This window comes from Lepidothrix coronata, unplaced genomic scaffold (genome assembly GCF_001604755.1).
Source record: "Lepidothrix coronata isolate B3197 unplaced genomic scaffold, Lepidothrix_coronata-1.0 Scaffold11, whole genome shotgun sequence".
Classification (NCBI taxonomy): domain Eukaryota; kingdom Metazoa; phylum Chordata; class Aves; order Passeriformes; family Pipridae; genus Lepidothrix; species Lepidothrix coronata.
Window position 1 is genome coordinate 5,162,720 of NW_016690191.1, and position 15,135 is coordinate 5,177,854.

At 55.2% G+C, this 15,135-nt stretch overlaps 2 protein-coding genes across 2 annotated transcripts; one reads left to right on the forward strand and one right to left on the reverse strand.

Moving 5' to 3' along the window:
• Positions 1-810: 810 nt before the first annotated feature.
• Positions 811-11,209, reverse strand: KIF7 (kinesin family member 7). The gene is made up of 18 exons (XM_017804953.1): positions 10,909-11,209; positions 9,360-9,560; positions 8,695-9,106; positions 7,604-8,135; positions 7,151-7,288; positions 6,781-7,005; positions 6,161-6,360; positions 5,777-5,883; positions 5,313-5,468; positions 4,810-5,012; positions 4,501-4,698; positions 4,158-4,283; positions 3,661-3,837; positions 3,164-3,379; positions 2,736-2,942; positions 2,066-2,264; positions 1,824-1,973; positions 811-1,638 (listed from the first exon to the last, which is right to left on the reverse strand). The coding sequence occupies exons 1-18, from the start codon at positions 11,207-11,209 to the stop codon at positions 1,253-1,255; spliced, it is 4,134 nt and encodes a 1,377-aa protein (XP_017660442.1). The 3' UTR covers positions 811-1,252.
• A 301-nt stretch (positions 11,210-11,510) lies between these two features.
• On the forward strand, positions 11,511-14,946 carry LOC108492529 (ras-related and estrogen-regulated growth inhibitor-like protein). Its single transcript, XM_017804965.1, has 4 exons — positions 11,511-12,234; positions 12,616-12,669; positions 12,925-13,001; positions 13,537-14,946. The coding sequence occupies exons 1-4, from the start codon at positions 11,916-11,918 to the stop codon at positions 13,960-13,962; spliced, it is 876 nt and encodes a 291-aa protein (XP_017660454.1). The 5' UTR covers positions 11,511-11,915; the 3' UTR covers positions 13,963-14,946.
• Positions 14,947-15,135: the final 189 nt, after the last annotated feature.

Here is a 15,135-nt window from a genome sequence, read left to right on the forward strand (position 1 = left end):
TTTTGCTTCTGAGAGAGGTGCATCTGCTTCAAGGAGGTGGACTGATACACAGGCATGGAGATCCAAATCTACTACTTACTTCCAAGTAGGATGGACTCCTATTTTCCCTATTGAAGATTTTTGTTTCAATGGCAGAAAATAAAGTCTCTGAATTTAATCTTGTGCAACTCAGCCACACCCAGAGCCCCCCAGTAATATCCCCTCCCCCCCTTACTGCCACACTACTGCTAGCAAGGAGGAAGATCAGAAGGTGGTTCCTACATCAGATGCTGGCTTTTTTCTTGGTGTGTTACTCAAGTGGGGGTTGTGGTAGCTGTGTGCCTCATGATTTCAGGCTGAAGCAGTTGCTTGCTTTTTGGGGTCAGGTGGCCAAGCTGCCCTTCTCCCTTGCCCTTCTTAAAGCAAATACCTGGGCTTTCATTTCTTGCTCTGCCAGAATTAAACTTATGTCCCCCTTCCTGAGCTGTCAGTCACCCTTATATCCATACTGGAAGTTCTCCCAGGAATATAAAAACACTGCTTAAAGCAGCTTATAGTCTGCAACAGGAAAACAGAACCAGAGTTACTTTTATCCTGGATGTTTCAGACAATTCTGCTGGTGGCTGGAGATGCTTTTCCTGTGGGAACTTAATGTAGGAAGCCACCTCTAGTAGGGAGCACTTAAAGCAGATCTTCAAACCTTAAGGCAACACTTTGAGAGCAGCTGAGTTCCCATGCAGTGAGATTAAAATAAAGCTCTTTTCTTGTGTACCTGGAGTTAGTGACCAGTGGACCCTATGCCAAGTGACTGTTTCATAAAACTCACTCTGCTTTATTAAAAAAGTTATAGTAGAAATGTAAAAAACTCCAAGTTACTACAAAAAAATGAATGTACAAGTTCTGCAGGACTGCAGAGCATCCCCCTCCAAGGCTGCCAGGGCTGAGCAAGCCCTGCAGCAGCGGTTTCCAAATTGTAAACAAGTTTTTAGTGTTAAGAGGCCAGGGTGGAGGGTGTATCCTGCTTCACAGTGTTTCAGCTGCTGCAGGGGCAAAGTGTCCTGTCAGTGCTGTCTGGACTGGCAGCAACAGGGAGAGTGCAGGCTGGTGCTCCCACCTTACATGCTTATGATGAAAGGTCACCTTTCTTTTCCTCAGGCCTCTGAAATGGAACAGGGTTGGAGCCAGGCTGGCTTGTGGGGCAGGAAGGCACTCAAGCTATGTCAGCACTACCTGCTCCTCCCTGCCCTGTGCCAGGTGGATGTTAAGCCGGTGTCTAGAGGGGGTTTTTCCTCACGTCAATCATGGCTGGGTGGTGAGGCACTGGGCTCATGTTCAGGCTGGCTCTGCGCAGTTCCCGGCGGGGCTTGGAAGCAGGAGCAAGGCTCCGGGGTGGGTGCAGCTCGTGGGGCTGCCCCGCCCTCAGCAAGTGCTCCACATCCCTCTGCCGGAGGTCCCCGGGGCTGTCGTTGGGCAGGGAGGAACGTCTCCATGTGGAGGGCAAAGGGGTATGCACCAGGTCCCTGCTCTCCTCCCTGACCCGATGGCTCTCTTCAGTGACAGCCAGAGGCACGGGCTGTTCCCCAGGGCTGGATTCCTCACAGGTCCCGAGCACAGGGGCAGCTCTGTCCCCAGCCCCATGAATGCTTCTCTCCATCCCTGCTGGGAAAAATTGAGGGTACAGCGAGGTGAGTATCAGGATCTCTACTTTCCTCATCAGAACTGGTGCCTGTAGAGCACTTGCTGAAAGACCTGTACCCTCACTGCTCCAAGCTTTTGGGATGGGAATTGGAACTCCCTTTTAACTTGGCAGGAACAGCAAAGCCCCAACCTGGGTTTCCTCTCACCTTTGGCCTGTCCAGGATGGAGGTTCATGTTACTCAGTCTCTGGTTCAGCTCCTGGTTTGCCCACATGTAACGGCTCAGCTCCTTTTCCAGCACCTGAATCCTTGCCTCATACTGCAGCCTGCTGCTGGCCAGCCCCTCATCCATGTGCTCTACAAGAAAAAACAAGGCCACTTCAGCATGCAAGACCCCTGAGAGACAAAAGCAGTGGCACTGCTGCCAATGTTGGGGGCTGAGGGGTTACCACGGCTCTGCTGCAGCAGTAACTGCATGTTCTGCTCGTGCTCCTTCTGCTGCAGGGTGAGCTGCCGGTCCATCTCCAGGCGCTGGCGCTCCACAGCCGCCTCCAGCCAGTACACCAGCTGCTGCTGCTCCTCCAGCTGCATCTCCAGCTCCGAGAAGGCAATGTGCTGCCTGTGCTGATCCTCTCGCAGGGTCACCACCTGGCCAGGGCCCAAGAGCAAGGAACACTTCAGCTCCTTCAGCACCCCAGAAGATCTCCTGCCCCACTGAGCCCCGATCAAGTTAGTTTTTTGGTACAGCTTACAAAGGTTAGTAGTGCTGGGATGTCAGAGCTGCCTCGTGGAGGGAAGAGCAAGGTGTGGCTGCACTGATGTGGCAGAGCCACTGCAGGGATCCATGCATCCTATGATTAGTTAAGCCCCTCTCCCAGCTGGGGGTCATGGTGCTGTGGCTTTGTGGCCTGACTTTACAGAGCAAAACTACAGTAGGAGGCAGGGAGAAAGCTTGAAACTGAGGAAAACAAAGATTTTGGTCAGATCATCATTTCTGTTAACAATTCCTTTCAAGCCATGTTATATTAATTGTGTGTTCTGGCTGGCTAATAATTTAATCAGTAATAGCCAGTAAATTAACTACAGCTCCCACCAGCACAGAGGGCATTTGTGTCCCACCTTGTCAAAGTACTTGCAGAGCAGAGCTCGGGTCTCGGAGGAGGAGAGGTAGCTGAGCTTGGCCATGAGGTTCATCTCACACTGGGACAGCAGGCTGGCTGAGGCCCGCAGGACTCGTTGCCTGCACGTGATGGACTCATTCTTGTACTCGATGGCTGCATCCAGAGCCTCGATTGCCTCATCCAGCTGGAACAAGATCCGTTCCTCCTGCCAGGGCAGAGCTGCAGTTAATAGGGAGCAAAGGGTTTGCTCTGTCTCACCCTGCCCCAACCTTCCCTGTCATCTCAATAGCGCCAGTGAGAAGCTGGGATATGCACAGTTTGGGGATGTGAGGAAGCATTTGCCAACAACCCTGTGCTCTGGTCTTTACTTCTCTCATGCTACCTCACGCTGTTGCAAGCAGAGCAGCCCAGCCCAAGCAGAGGTACCTCTGGGGACAGCAAGGTGCCATGACGCAGCTTGTTGTCGAGCTCCAGTCTCTGTTTGAGCAGCTGGTCCTTTTCCTGGCGCAGGCTGTTGATCTCCTGGCGGATCTGCTGCTGGTCGTGGGCACTGCCGTGACGCAGCTGCCCGTTCTTCTCAGTCAGTTCCTTCTCCAGGTGCTCCAGGCGGCTGGACACGCGCACTATGTCATCTGTGAGGGCCTGCAGCACAAGGGGATCTGCTCTAAAGGCAAGTCAGGCCCTCAGCCCCTTTCTCTGTAGGTCAAGTGACCCCACAGTCATAAGCCAAGGGCTAACAAACCAACTAGCTCAGAGGCACAGCACAAACAGGCTGTTACATAGAGGCAGATTTCCACTCACTTCCCAACAACACTCTGTCCTGGCCTGCAGCCCTCTGCTGTAACCAAGATAGCACCCAGGTTTTCCAGCCTCCACCTCTGCTGGAAATCAAGCAAGGGGTTGGGGTGTCACTCTTGTCCTACCTGGCTGGAGCGCAGTCGTTTGCTTTCCAGGCCACTCTTTTCCTGCAGCAGGGCTTCCTTTTTGGCCACAATAGCTTCCCGCTTCCTCAGCTCATCTTCCAGCTCATCCAGGGCTCGGCGCTGCTCAAGAACTTTATCCATCTCCATGTCCAGCCACTTCTTCTGTTCCTCAATTTTCTGATGGAGAGAGAGGTAAACGGCATGTGTGAGCGTGTGCAGATAGCAGCAGCAGTGCACAGGACTGCTAAGAGCAATGGGGTTGAGACCAGAATGAGAGTCTCGATTCCATCTCTGCTACTGACAGCACAGACTTGGCTGGTTTTATCCTTCCAGCTCCAAGATCTAAGTCTTCTGTTACTAGATGCAAGTGATAGTATGGGCTGTCCTCCTCAAGGGCAGGATGGGCTGAGGTCCCTGTTTTCAGATCTCCCCTGTCAGCCTACAGTCTGACAAGCATCCCCTCTGAGCAGGAAAGAGGAGGCAGACTCGCTCTGTACCTGCTGCTGCTCCAGGCTGATCACGGAACCGTTGCTGCCGCTCCGCCGCTTCCTCTGGAAAGCTGCAATTTCCTCAGTTTTGATGCGCAGGATTTTCTGGTGCTGCTCGTGCTTCAGTTCCAGTTCCTGGGTGTGAAAGAGCAGCCATGAGCATGGAGGGAGCAGAAGATGTTTGCCCTACAGCCAGGGGCTGAGGGACAGGTTATGTTCTTCTCTAGCTCTTTGGATATTCTCTCTCCATCTCCATGCTCTGAGACCCCATCAGAGCTACCAGCTTGCAGAGCCCACCCATCACCAACCTCACAAATACCACAGTGGCACAGCTGCCCCCGCCCATTCCTACCTTGACTCGGTGTTGTCCCTTGTTCACCTCTGTCTCCAGCCGCCGTTTCTGCTCGCTCTCCTCCCGCAGCCGCCGCTGCAGCTGCCCCTGCTGCCGCCGCATCAGCTGGATGTTCCTCTCCAGCTCCTGCACCCGCTTCTCGCTCTGGGCCGAGAGTGACACCAGCCTCTCTGTCGCCTGCTTCTTCTTGCACAGAACCTGCCAGAGGGGAAAGCTGCCCTTGGCCTCGGCACCTCCCCTGTGCCCTTTGCAGAGTGGCCCCAATCTGCCCCCGCTCGCTCTTGAGTGGCCAGAGCTCTTCCCACTCACCTGTGCCTTGCTCTGCGCGGCCGCCATGCGTGTGCGGTACTCCTGCAGCTTGCGCTTCTCCCCAGGATCCCATGGCTCCTTGCCCTCCAGCTCCTGGAGCTGCTTCTGGCTGTCACTCAGCTCTGCCCGCACCTGCTCTGCTTCCTGCTCCAGCTCGCTGATCTTCTGGCTGTACTGCCTGTTCAGAGCCTGGGCGTCCTTGCCTGCAACACAGTCCCCTCCCTCACAGCCAGGATCCTCACCTTTCCTTTCTCTCCCTCCAAGTATTTCTGACTACAGAGACCAACTGCTCCCTTTCCCTCAGCCACTCCATGGAAGGGAAAAACTAGTGGGAAGGGTTTCTGTCAGCTAGAGGAAGGGAGAAACAGGGCTCCACTATCTACAGGAGAAGGGGCTGAGCACAAGCAACGCAGGAAGATGAGGATGGAAGCACAGACCACACATCATAACTAGGAGGCCATTTCATGGGAAAGGGGTGCATTTTCCGGCCAGTAGCTCTGCACCTGTCTTAATGAGCTCTGTGATCAGCTCCTCCTTCATGCGGATGTTGATCGCCAGCTCTCGGATCTTCTGCTGTGCTTGCACCAGCCTCCACTCAGAGTCCTTTCCTGACAGGCGCTCCCAGTAACTGACCAGTGGTTCCCGCTTCCCACAGACCTCTGCAACACAGATTCCCAGGTAAGGAAGGCCTCATCTTAGTAGTTGGGTGACAGGACAATCCAATCTCACACTGTAGCCAGAGTCTGGCACAGCATTGCCCAGAGTCACCTGCAGCTTCCACCAAAACACACACTCTTGCCAGAACTCCTAACCTCAGGAGTTCAAGTTTCTCCTTAACAAAAGCAGCTGGACTGTCATCTGCTCCAGTTTTATCCTCTGGAATTATCCAGGTGGGACATCAAGAGCACCCAACGAAGTACCCAGCAGCTTGCAGGAGACTGCCCAACAACCTATGGTTGCTACTTGCCTTTTGACAGCTCCAGCTGCTCCTCCTGAATCGAGTGGGCATTGCCTCTACTTGGCTCCTCACTCAACATGCAAATCTCTTTCTTGCTCAAATTTTGGATCCCATTTCTAGAAAAAGCAGCAAATTAATCAGTTTGGTCTGGGCATTGCTACAGCTATTCCCAGTAAGGACCCTTATGATCTACAGACTTCAGAAGGAGATGAAAACAGTAGCTGTGGTCAGGAAAGATAGTAATTAGTTCCCCAGGGAGCAGTAAAATATCTCAGCAGAATCACTGACCCCACAAGCAGCATTTGCTCTCAGACATGAGAGCTGAGCTGCAGTGGTGTCGCCTGTCACACAACTGACAGGGCACTGCACAGGGCTGGGACAGCCCCAACTCACCGGCGCTGGGACAGGGACCGCTTCTGTTCCCATTCCACCTCCTCTCCTGAGGACAACTCTGATGGCTTCTCTGAGTCCTGGCTGAGCTCCCTCCTCAGCACCACATCTCTGACCTCAGGATCACCAGTCAGGCATTGTGTGTGGTTCGGGTGCCATCCTGCCAGCTCCTCCTCCTGGAAGGAGAAGTTGCTGTTGAGTTGCTGGGGCACGGAATTGGAAAGAAAGGAAACATGCTGCATGAAAGCCAGTGTCAGAAAAAGCAGCTCCCAGCTGGGCATCACTACTAGACACAAAGAGAAGCAAAAAAATGGAGTTGAGCCTATTTTCAGTAGCACTGGTGTGTTGCCAGACCCAGCTTCCTGCCCTCCTGCCTTCCGCTGCTCAGACACTGAGCAAATCTGGGACTCACCCATAACATCAAAGTAAAAGCCTCACTATTGAAGCTGGGCTGTTTTTGCCAGAGTTGTGAAACTCCCCGGATTTGAACATGGAGTGCAGTCCTCTGGACTACACTTCTGACAAGGGTCATGTTCAACAGCAGTGAAAAAGCAATTCCTGCAGTGGAGAGCAGCCAAATGAAGAGGCAGCAGTTCTTCAACAGCACAGCCTTGTGCCCTCACCTTCCTGCAAAGGGCTCTTCCACTCTGCTCAGGAAGGAGCTCTGAGAGAACCCCACCAAGGCCGTGGGACGAGGCAGCATCCAGTGGGGCCGTGTGAGGTCTCTGGCTGGCAGTCACCAGGTGAAGGTTTTCCAGCAGTCCTGGCACACACAGGTTTGGCATTGCCATCTCCAAGCGCACATGCAGCTCTGAGATCTTATCCTGCTGCTCCTGCAGTTTGTCACTCTAGGAAACAATGAGAAAAATGTGGTTATTTACATGTTGATTTCAGACCTGCTACAGAGGAACCTGAAAGCTGGGCTGGGCTTCTCTGGGCAGGACAAGGAGGAGTGGGGCAGGTCCTTACAAAGAGAGCAGAGCCCAGAAATACCTGCAGCTTATACTGCTCCATGGCATCCTCCAGGGCAGCCAGGAAATCACGGTTCTCCTCCTCCAGGCGCTCCACTTGCCTCTGCAGTTTGGCCACCTGCTCATCTTTGACGGACTCACATTTCTTCTCGGTGTTCACCTGCTCCCCAAAATACACGAGAGGCAGCGTCAGCATCCACCTTTGCCCTTTCCTTCCCATGCTGGACTCTGCAAGGGCATAGCAGCTCTGCAGACCCAGATTTTTCCTGCAAAATAAATCTCTCAGCTGCAGCTGAGTCCAACTTCTTCCTGCCTGCCGGGACGACCATGTCTTTCTGCCTCCCTGTGGCCTCCTGGATAGGATTCTTCTCCTCCTCTCTCTCTCCTGACCCTTCCATCATGCCACACTAGGGCTGCTGCCTCCAGTGGCTGCCAGAAGAACCCAACCTCAGAGCTGCAACACCCCAACTGTTACCTGGGCTTTTGCCAGCTTTGAACTTTGTGCCTCAGCGCTTTGGTCCTCCATGGAGGTGCTCTCAATGCCGCTATCCAGCCCGGCCGAGGTCAGCTCACTCCTCTCGCTCTCCACGGTGCACAGCCACTCCTTGACCCGCAGGATCTGCTCCACTGTCAGGTTACTGTCCTCCTGGAGCTCCATCAGAAGCCGGTACGCGGCGTCGGTGCAGGTGCGGTAATGGGCGCACTCTGCCAGCAGCCGTGCCGTGGGGTCGGGCGCGCAGCGCTTGGCGCTGCCTGAGCGGTTGATGATGCGGGTCTCGGAGCGCTGCCGCTGCTCCAGTGCCTTCTGCAGGTTCTTTATCTGCAGGTGAAGCTCCTCAATGTGCTCCGTCTCCTTGCGGCAGTTCACCACCGCCTTGTTCTGGATGTTCTGAGCCCGGTTGGCGTAATTCAGTGTGTTGAGGCTCTCATCGAAATCGGAGGAGGATGGGCTGACACAGGCTATCATCACTGTCTGGGCGTTCCCCCCCAGAGAGTCTTTCAGGATCCTAGGGAAGAGCACAGTGATAATAATAGCTGAAATACAAAAATAACAAAGGAATCAGAGGGTTTTCAATCTTTTTCAGAAGTTAAGCTTAAGGAAAACAATATTCTTGTTCAGTAGTTGGTTTGGCACTAGTGAGGTGAGTGGAATCATTAAGCAGAGGATTTACAGTTTGCACCATGGCAAGTTTCCATCTGAATAATTCCTGAGGCTCCCTGACTGTGATCACTGCTAGCTAGGCACGTACTGCAAGGGATCCTGCTAGAGATTGCAAAGACCACCTGCTTGAGCTGAGAACTAACTGCAGGCCATCAAACAAGCCTACGGGAAGCTTTTTTTATTCCCTGCCAGGCAGGAAGCATAGGAAAACCCACAGTGGCACCCCATCTCGGCTTCAGCAGCATGACTCATACAAGCCTTGTCTTCGCCAGCGCTGCAATGAGCTACTGTCATTTCTATCCTGGCCTCATTGCTCCTCAAGCTTCCTTAAATGAAAACCTGCAGAGAGGGTAAACCTGTAAAATGAGCCCATAGGACATGGGGTGTCCTGGTCCCAGCAGTACCTGGTGATTTTGGAGTCCCTGTATGGGATGTGGGTGGTCTTTCTCCGAGGATCTCCCAAGGCACTGATGACGTTGCCCAAGGCCAGGAGGCCACAGTTGATCTGGATACTCTCCTTTAGTCTCTCCCCTGTGTTTCCTGTCTTCACAATTCGCTCTGAGCCTGCCAGGTCCACAAAGTGAAACTTGGAGACCAGGACCTGTCCGGCGGCGGGGACGGAGGGCGGGCGGTGGTGCAGGGGGAGCCGTCCAGCCCCACGCCGCTGCTCCATGGTCACCGTGAAGATGGTGTGCGAGCGGCTCGACTGCCTGTTAATGTGGGTAGCTCCCGTGTGCTTGGCTGTGTTCCCCATCTCCAGCAGGCTCAGCACCTCGTCCAGCCCTTCCACTTCCGACTCCTTCACACCGCAGAGCACTGCAAAGCAAAGGGAGCTGTGGTTGGGAGGGATGGGCTGCCCAAGGTTGCAGCTCCTCTGCACGCCTGGTTCTGTCACCCTGCTCATACTGTGCCATGCACAGACCAGCTTTCAGCACTAAGCACAGCAGGCTGCTGCAGGAGATGGACAAAGGGATGGAGGGAGAAGACCTGGCTCTCTCTTCAGAGATAGATAACCCAGCCCTGGCCTCTGACATGGGGAGAAAAGGAGCCCATGCACAGCTACACATACCAATGTTCCCCTTGTCATCCTCCCGGATCTGGATGTCTTTGCTGGCTGTATCCACCTGCAGCAAGTCCCGAAACTCCTCCTTGTACACTTCCAGGTAGGACACTCGTACCGTGTAGTCGATCAGGTCATTCTCATCGATGAGCCTGAAGGCCTCGGCCATGGCTCGTGGGATGATGCCCTGCTCATCTTCATTGATGGAAGCTGGCAAAGAAAGGCACAGGGTCACAGGGAGCAGGGAATGTCTGGGGACAGAGCCATAGACAGAAGCCTGCCAGCAGCATACGTCAGCTGGAAAGGAGCAATCTCACAACCCTCCCGCAGCTCAGCCCTCACAGCTCGGGTTAAACATCCCACAGGACCTTTGGGCAAATCCTATCCCACTGCCGTGCTGGATTCCAGCAAAGCTACTCATTTCCAGTCCTTCCTCAAGAAGGCTCAAGAATGCTCCTTAGCATTTTAACACGTAGCAAACACCATGCCTGCAGCTATAGTGTGCTGTCCTTTGAAACCAGCATGACTCCACAACTTTTCCCTTCTCTGAGAAGTTTTTTTTTTTTTTGTGCTTGCAGCCTGCAAGCAGCACTCTGCTGTCTGAGTTTAAAATGGTTTTCCTTTTTTCTCCAACAGCTGTGTAAAAAGGTGATTCCCAAATCTGGTGCAACGATAGTCTAAATTGGGAAACTGAAAACAGAGGTAGACTGAAAGTATGGAAACAATTCAATGTTTACAAACTATGCAATTAACTAAAGCTGACTGAAACATTTACGGTATGTCCTCTGAAAGAGATCACAATGCTACTAAACCAGGATGAAAAGTTTTTCTCTTTCCCCAATTTCTTCCCATAAACAAACTAACAGGATTAACCCCTGACACTCTCACTCTCCTTCAGGTTTATTTCAGGACCTAGGAAGATCACCACCACCTCCAGAGCAGGTCCTGCAGTGGAAAAGGAGAAACCCTACATGCTGTGATCCCAAAGGTGATTTCCTTGGAGGGTGGTTACAGCACCCTGGGATACTCTCCTTTAGTCTCTCCCCTGTGTTTCCTGTCTTCACAATTCGCTCTGAGCCTGCCAGGTCATGGGTGGAGAGAAGGAAAGGCTGGTGGAGGGAAAGGATGGGGAGGGGTGGTACAGGAGTGGGGTTGGGCTGGTGGGGGCTAACAGGGTGGAAGGGTTGGTTAGGAGAGTGATGCTGGAAGTGATGGAGATGATGATGCTGTAGAGTTTATACAGAGAGCACAGGTGCTGAAATGGGGGTGGATGGTGAGGCTGGAGGGTTGGGAGAGATGGATGGGATGGTGGTGGTGGCTTGGCTGGGGATGGAAGGAGGGGGGGGGATGGAAGAAGGTGCAGTGTGGGACTGCTGGGGAGAGCTGGGAGTGGTGGGAATGCTGGAGGGACAGAGATGCTGGCGGAGCAGGGATGCTGGCGGGGTAGGGATGCTGGCGGGGCAGGGATGCTGGCGGGGCAGGGATGCTGGCGGGGCAGGGATGCTGGAGGAACAGGGATGCTGGCGGGCGCGGCGCTGCCGGTCCCGGCGCGACTCACCGACGCTGGCCTCCCCGATGGTGTAGGTCTTGCCGGAGCCCGTCTGCCCGTAGGCGAAGACGGTGGCGTTGAAGCCGCGGAAGAAGGCGCGCAGCAGCGGCTGGACGCAGGCCCGGTACACGGCCGCCTGCCCCGCCGCCTCGGGCAGCACGGCGGCGAAGCGGAACCGCCGGCGGCCCAGCGACACCTCGCCGGTGGCGGCATCGCCCCGCAGGCAGGGCCGGTGCCCCCGCAGCGCCTCCCGGGGCAGCAGCGGCCGCACCCGCACCGCCACCCGCACCGCAGCCCCCTCCGCCGCCATGGCCGCGCCCGGCGCCCCGCGATGGCGTCAAAGGCTCCGCCCGGGCAGGGGAAGGAGGGAGGGAGGGAGAAAGGGAAGGGAGGATGTGGCGGGGTCGGGCGGCCGGTCCTCGCCAACCCCCAGGCAGCACCCGGGAGAGAGCGGCCGGGGGGGGAACGGGGATGCGAGAGGGCTGCGGGGGCTGTGCGGTGGGTCCGGGCAAGCGGTGGGTGCTCCCGACGAGCTCTGTCGCTCCAGAGATGCTCCATCACTCGGGAGATGTTCCATCATTTGTAGGATGCTCCATCACTCACAAGGGACTCTGTCCCTCGTGCGGTGCTTCATCACGTGTGGGACAACGCTCCATCAGTCGTGAGATGCTCCATCTCTCGTGAAACAATGTTCCCCAACCCCGTGAGGTGCGGGAGAGTCACTTACAAGGGGCTCCATCTCTGATGAGGTGCTCCGTCCCTGACGAGACTCCCCAGCACTTGTCAGACACTCCTCCACTCCTCGCGGGCATTCCCACGGTCGCCATGGGGAAGGGACAAGGGGCTACGTGGCGCTGCCAAGGGGCAAAGTGCTCGAGGTGCAGGCGTGGGCACCTCCTGGGATGCAGTTTGCAGAGCAGCTGGTGCAGGCAGCCGGAGCTTCCCGGCCGCCTGCTGCGCTGGGGGCTGGCACGGCCGGCTCCAGGCACTGACGTATGTTCAGGACAGTCTGAGCGATGACAAAGTTTTTCATCCGGCTGCCTGCAGTTCCCTCTGCACCGCCCCTGCGGCTGCGGGGAGGGGTATGGTCCTCGCGGGTCCCCTGGGTGCCGTGGGAAGCACTGGACTGTCGGCTGTGCCGAGAGGAGTTGTACACACACTGCTGGGACTGCTGGAGAGCCACGGCCACGCTCGGAATGGGGCTCCGGCTGCCTCTGCGCCGGAGCACCAGCTTCACCCCCGACCACCCTGCCCTCATGGAGGTGCCTGGCCCCACTGCCCTGAAGATGGAAGCAAATGTCCTTGTTATGGGAGCGGACAATGTGGGGAAATCAGGTGAGCTGGGAGCATGAGGTTCCCAGGCTGCAAACTGCATCAGTGTTTGGAGAACCAGCTGCAGGGAGCAGCCTGTGGAGCAAACTGGTGAGATGGGGCTGAGCCCTTGTGATTTGAGCTGGGGAAGGTGAGCACAACCTTGTAGGCATCGGGTGAGGGACGAGGGAAGGTATTTTCCACTGAGCTGCAGTTTGCTGATGCGGTGGGGTCATGCTGTGCCTCTGCTCCGCTCGCAGACTGCTGGTGGCCAGGGGAAAAACAGAAGCCGTTCATGCTGTTGGGAGTTTACAGGGGGATAGTGCCTGACTCTGCTCTGAATCTAGAAAGGAGAATTCTTCTGGTTTAGGGCTATTCTGGTGATTCTTATCTTTCCCTCTGCAGCTCTGACTGTGCGTTTCCTGACCCGGCGCTTTATCGGGGAGTACGGAGACATGGGTGAGTGCCAGGTCAGGTTCCCATTAGGGACTGGGGTCAGGAGGCAGCCCTGCTTCTGCCCACAGGATTTCCTTCCTGCCCATCCTCTCCTGCCTTTCTCCAGAGCCTTTGCCTTCTCCCAGAGGCTCAGTGGTTGTATTTATTCGCTGAACCATCTCTTTGCTCCAGAACTGATTCTCTGGGGTGCAAAAGGTCCCGGGTGGCAGCTGGTGATACCATGAGGATAACTTTTTTTTTTTTGGGGGGGGGCGGCAGAATTCATCTACAGCCACAACGTGACGGTGGATGGCCGAGAAATTCTCTTCCACATCTGGGATGCCCCCAATTCTCAGGTGAGAGGACTCCACTCCTGTCACCCATTTCCACTCCAGGGACAAAAAACGCTTTATTGAAAGTTACCTGTGGGAAACCACAGGCTGGGACTTCTAGTTGAGCAAAGCTCACACATCAGAGGTGATCAAACCCTTCTCATCTGCCGAGCATGGGGCAGCAGCAGGGTAGCAATAGTCACTGTAGCCCATGGTCCTGTGACTGAGGACATTGAAGCTGAAGCGCTAATACTGCCAGCCCAGAGTGAGGACAGGATTGTGCTAGAGAAATGGAAATGCTGCTCTGAGGTCCCCATGCTGTTTTCACCTACAGCCTGCAGTGCTTGGCAGCTGAGTGAGGAGGTGAGGACAGTGATGCTGAAGGCCAAATTGTCCCCCTTGGTGAGGTCTTCCAGGTGCTACTCTGCCTTTTCAGTACTCCTCTTTCTCTCTCCCCTTTTGCTGTTTGTTAGGCTTAGGATTGCTGCACCCTCTTCTAGCAGGTAGGTGTGGAGGAAGGAAGCCAGATAAAAACGCCCTCCCTTTTCTCTTTCCCCAGGAGCAGACAGAGGATGGCTCCTCAGAGGAGAAGCGAATCCAGTGGGCAGACAGCTTTGTCCTGGTCTATAGTATCTGTGACCGTGCCAGTTTCAACATCCTGCCCCTTAAAATCCAGTTCATCAAGGCAGCCAAGGAGGGGCAGAGCCAGGAGAAGGTGCCCATCGTCATTGTGGGCAACAAACGGGACCTGCACCACCAGCGGGTGGTGTCCAGCGAGGAGGGTCGGCTCCTCGCCCTCTCTTTAGACTGTGGTTTCTATGAGGTCTCTGCAGCTGAGGCTTATCATGGGGCCCTCATGGTCTTCCATGGACTGGCCAAGCGCATCCCAGACACTAAACTGGCACTGAAAAAGGGTACAGGGATCCGTGGCATCGTCAAGACCATGTCGGCTGTGTTTACCCGCAAACGAACGGACTCCCTCTGAGCTATACCGTGGATGTTGCTGCTCTCTGTGCTGCCCAGCTGGGCCAGGCCTCCTCCCTGGGTGGCCATGGAGGTGGTGTGAGTCTTTCCATAAGTACAGTGGGTTCCTTGCTGTCCTTCTAATGTCAGGGTCTGGGTGTCCTGCCATACACAGCCGATGCAGCCGAGGACTGAATGCGTTACTCTTGGCTCTGTGATGGGACAGAATCTCTACTCTCTGCTGTACCAGCTTTTTAGGTGCCTCCTGCTTATTCCTTCTATCCCCCAACACTGGAAACCACTGGGCGATTTTGCCACAGCTCCAGGCAGCAGCATCCCCAGTTCCTGCAGCAGGAGCTGCCCAGGCTGTCAGTGAGCAGGGGTGACACGCTGCTTCTGTACAGCACCCTAGTCCTTGTCTCTCCACTCCTACCCTGGGATCCTTATTCCTGTTAAATGCTCGTCAGGATCCTCTCCAGTAACCCTGGAGCACCCGTGAGCTGTCGAGGTGGGGGTTTCTCCACTGGGAGTCACTGGCAGTTCCCACGTGTGTCTCACTGTGTCCCAGAGCCCATGGCTCCAGCTGACCCTGGAGGTCCTTGGTGAGGGCTGATGCCTCCCATCCTACCCGCCTTGCTTTTGAACCGTCCTCTCTCCCACAGCCTTTCAGTGATCACAGCCTTTCCCTTGTGCGAGTGAGCGCTCAACAGGCTGTGCCTGGGAAAAAACAGGCACTGGGCTTGTTCCCAGGATGGGGATTGTACCACAGGCCTTCTCAAGCCACTCCTTCTGTAAGGCTGCCTCTCCCTGGGGAGGAAAGGAGGTGGGAAAGGGGGTGTCTGGGCTCGTCGCTGAACCCTTCTGCTGCTTGGAGGTTTTTCCTGCCTCTCCCCAAACCCTTCCCCTCGTGCCCTGGGAAAACTGTGTTGGAAGAGGGTTTGTGTGTGCTGTATGGACACTTGATTTCTCTGCTGTGTTCTTCTGGAAATGCAATAAATTGTGTTTGGCAGGAAGCCCTGGCTCCTTGGAGCTGTGAATTCATACTTGGGGCATGGGAAGAAGCACGTACTGTGCTGGGCATGAGCACCCACTGTCCCTGTGGCAGCTACCTGAGGGTGTTTCCCGCACCCACTCCCTTGGCCCTGGTTTGGGGGTCTCACCCCACTCTGTTCCCTTGGTTTGGTGTCTCACTTCC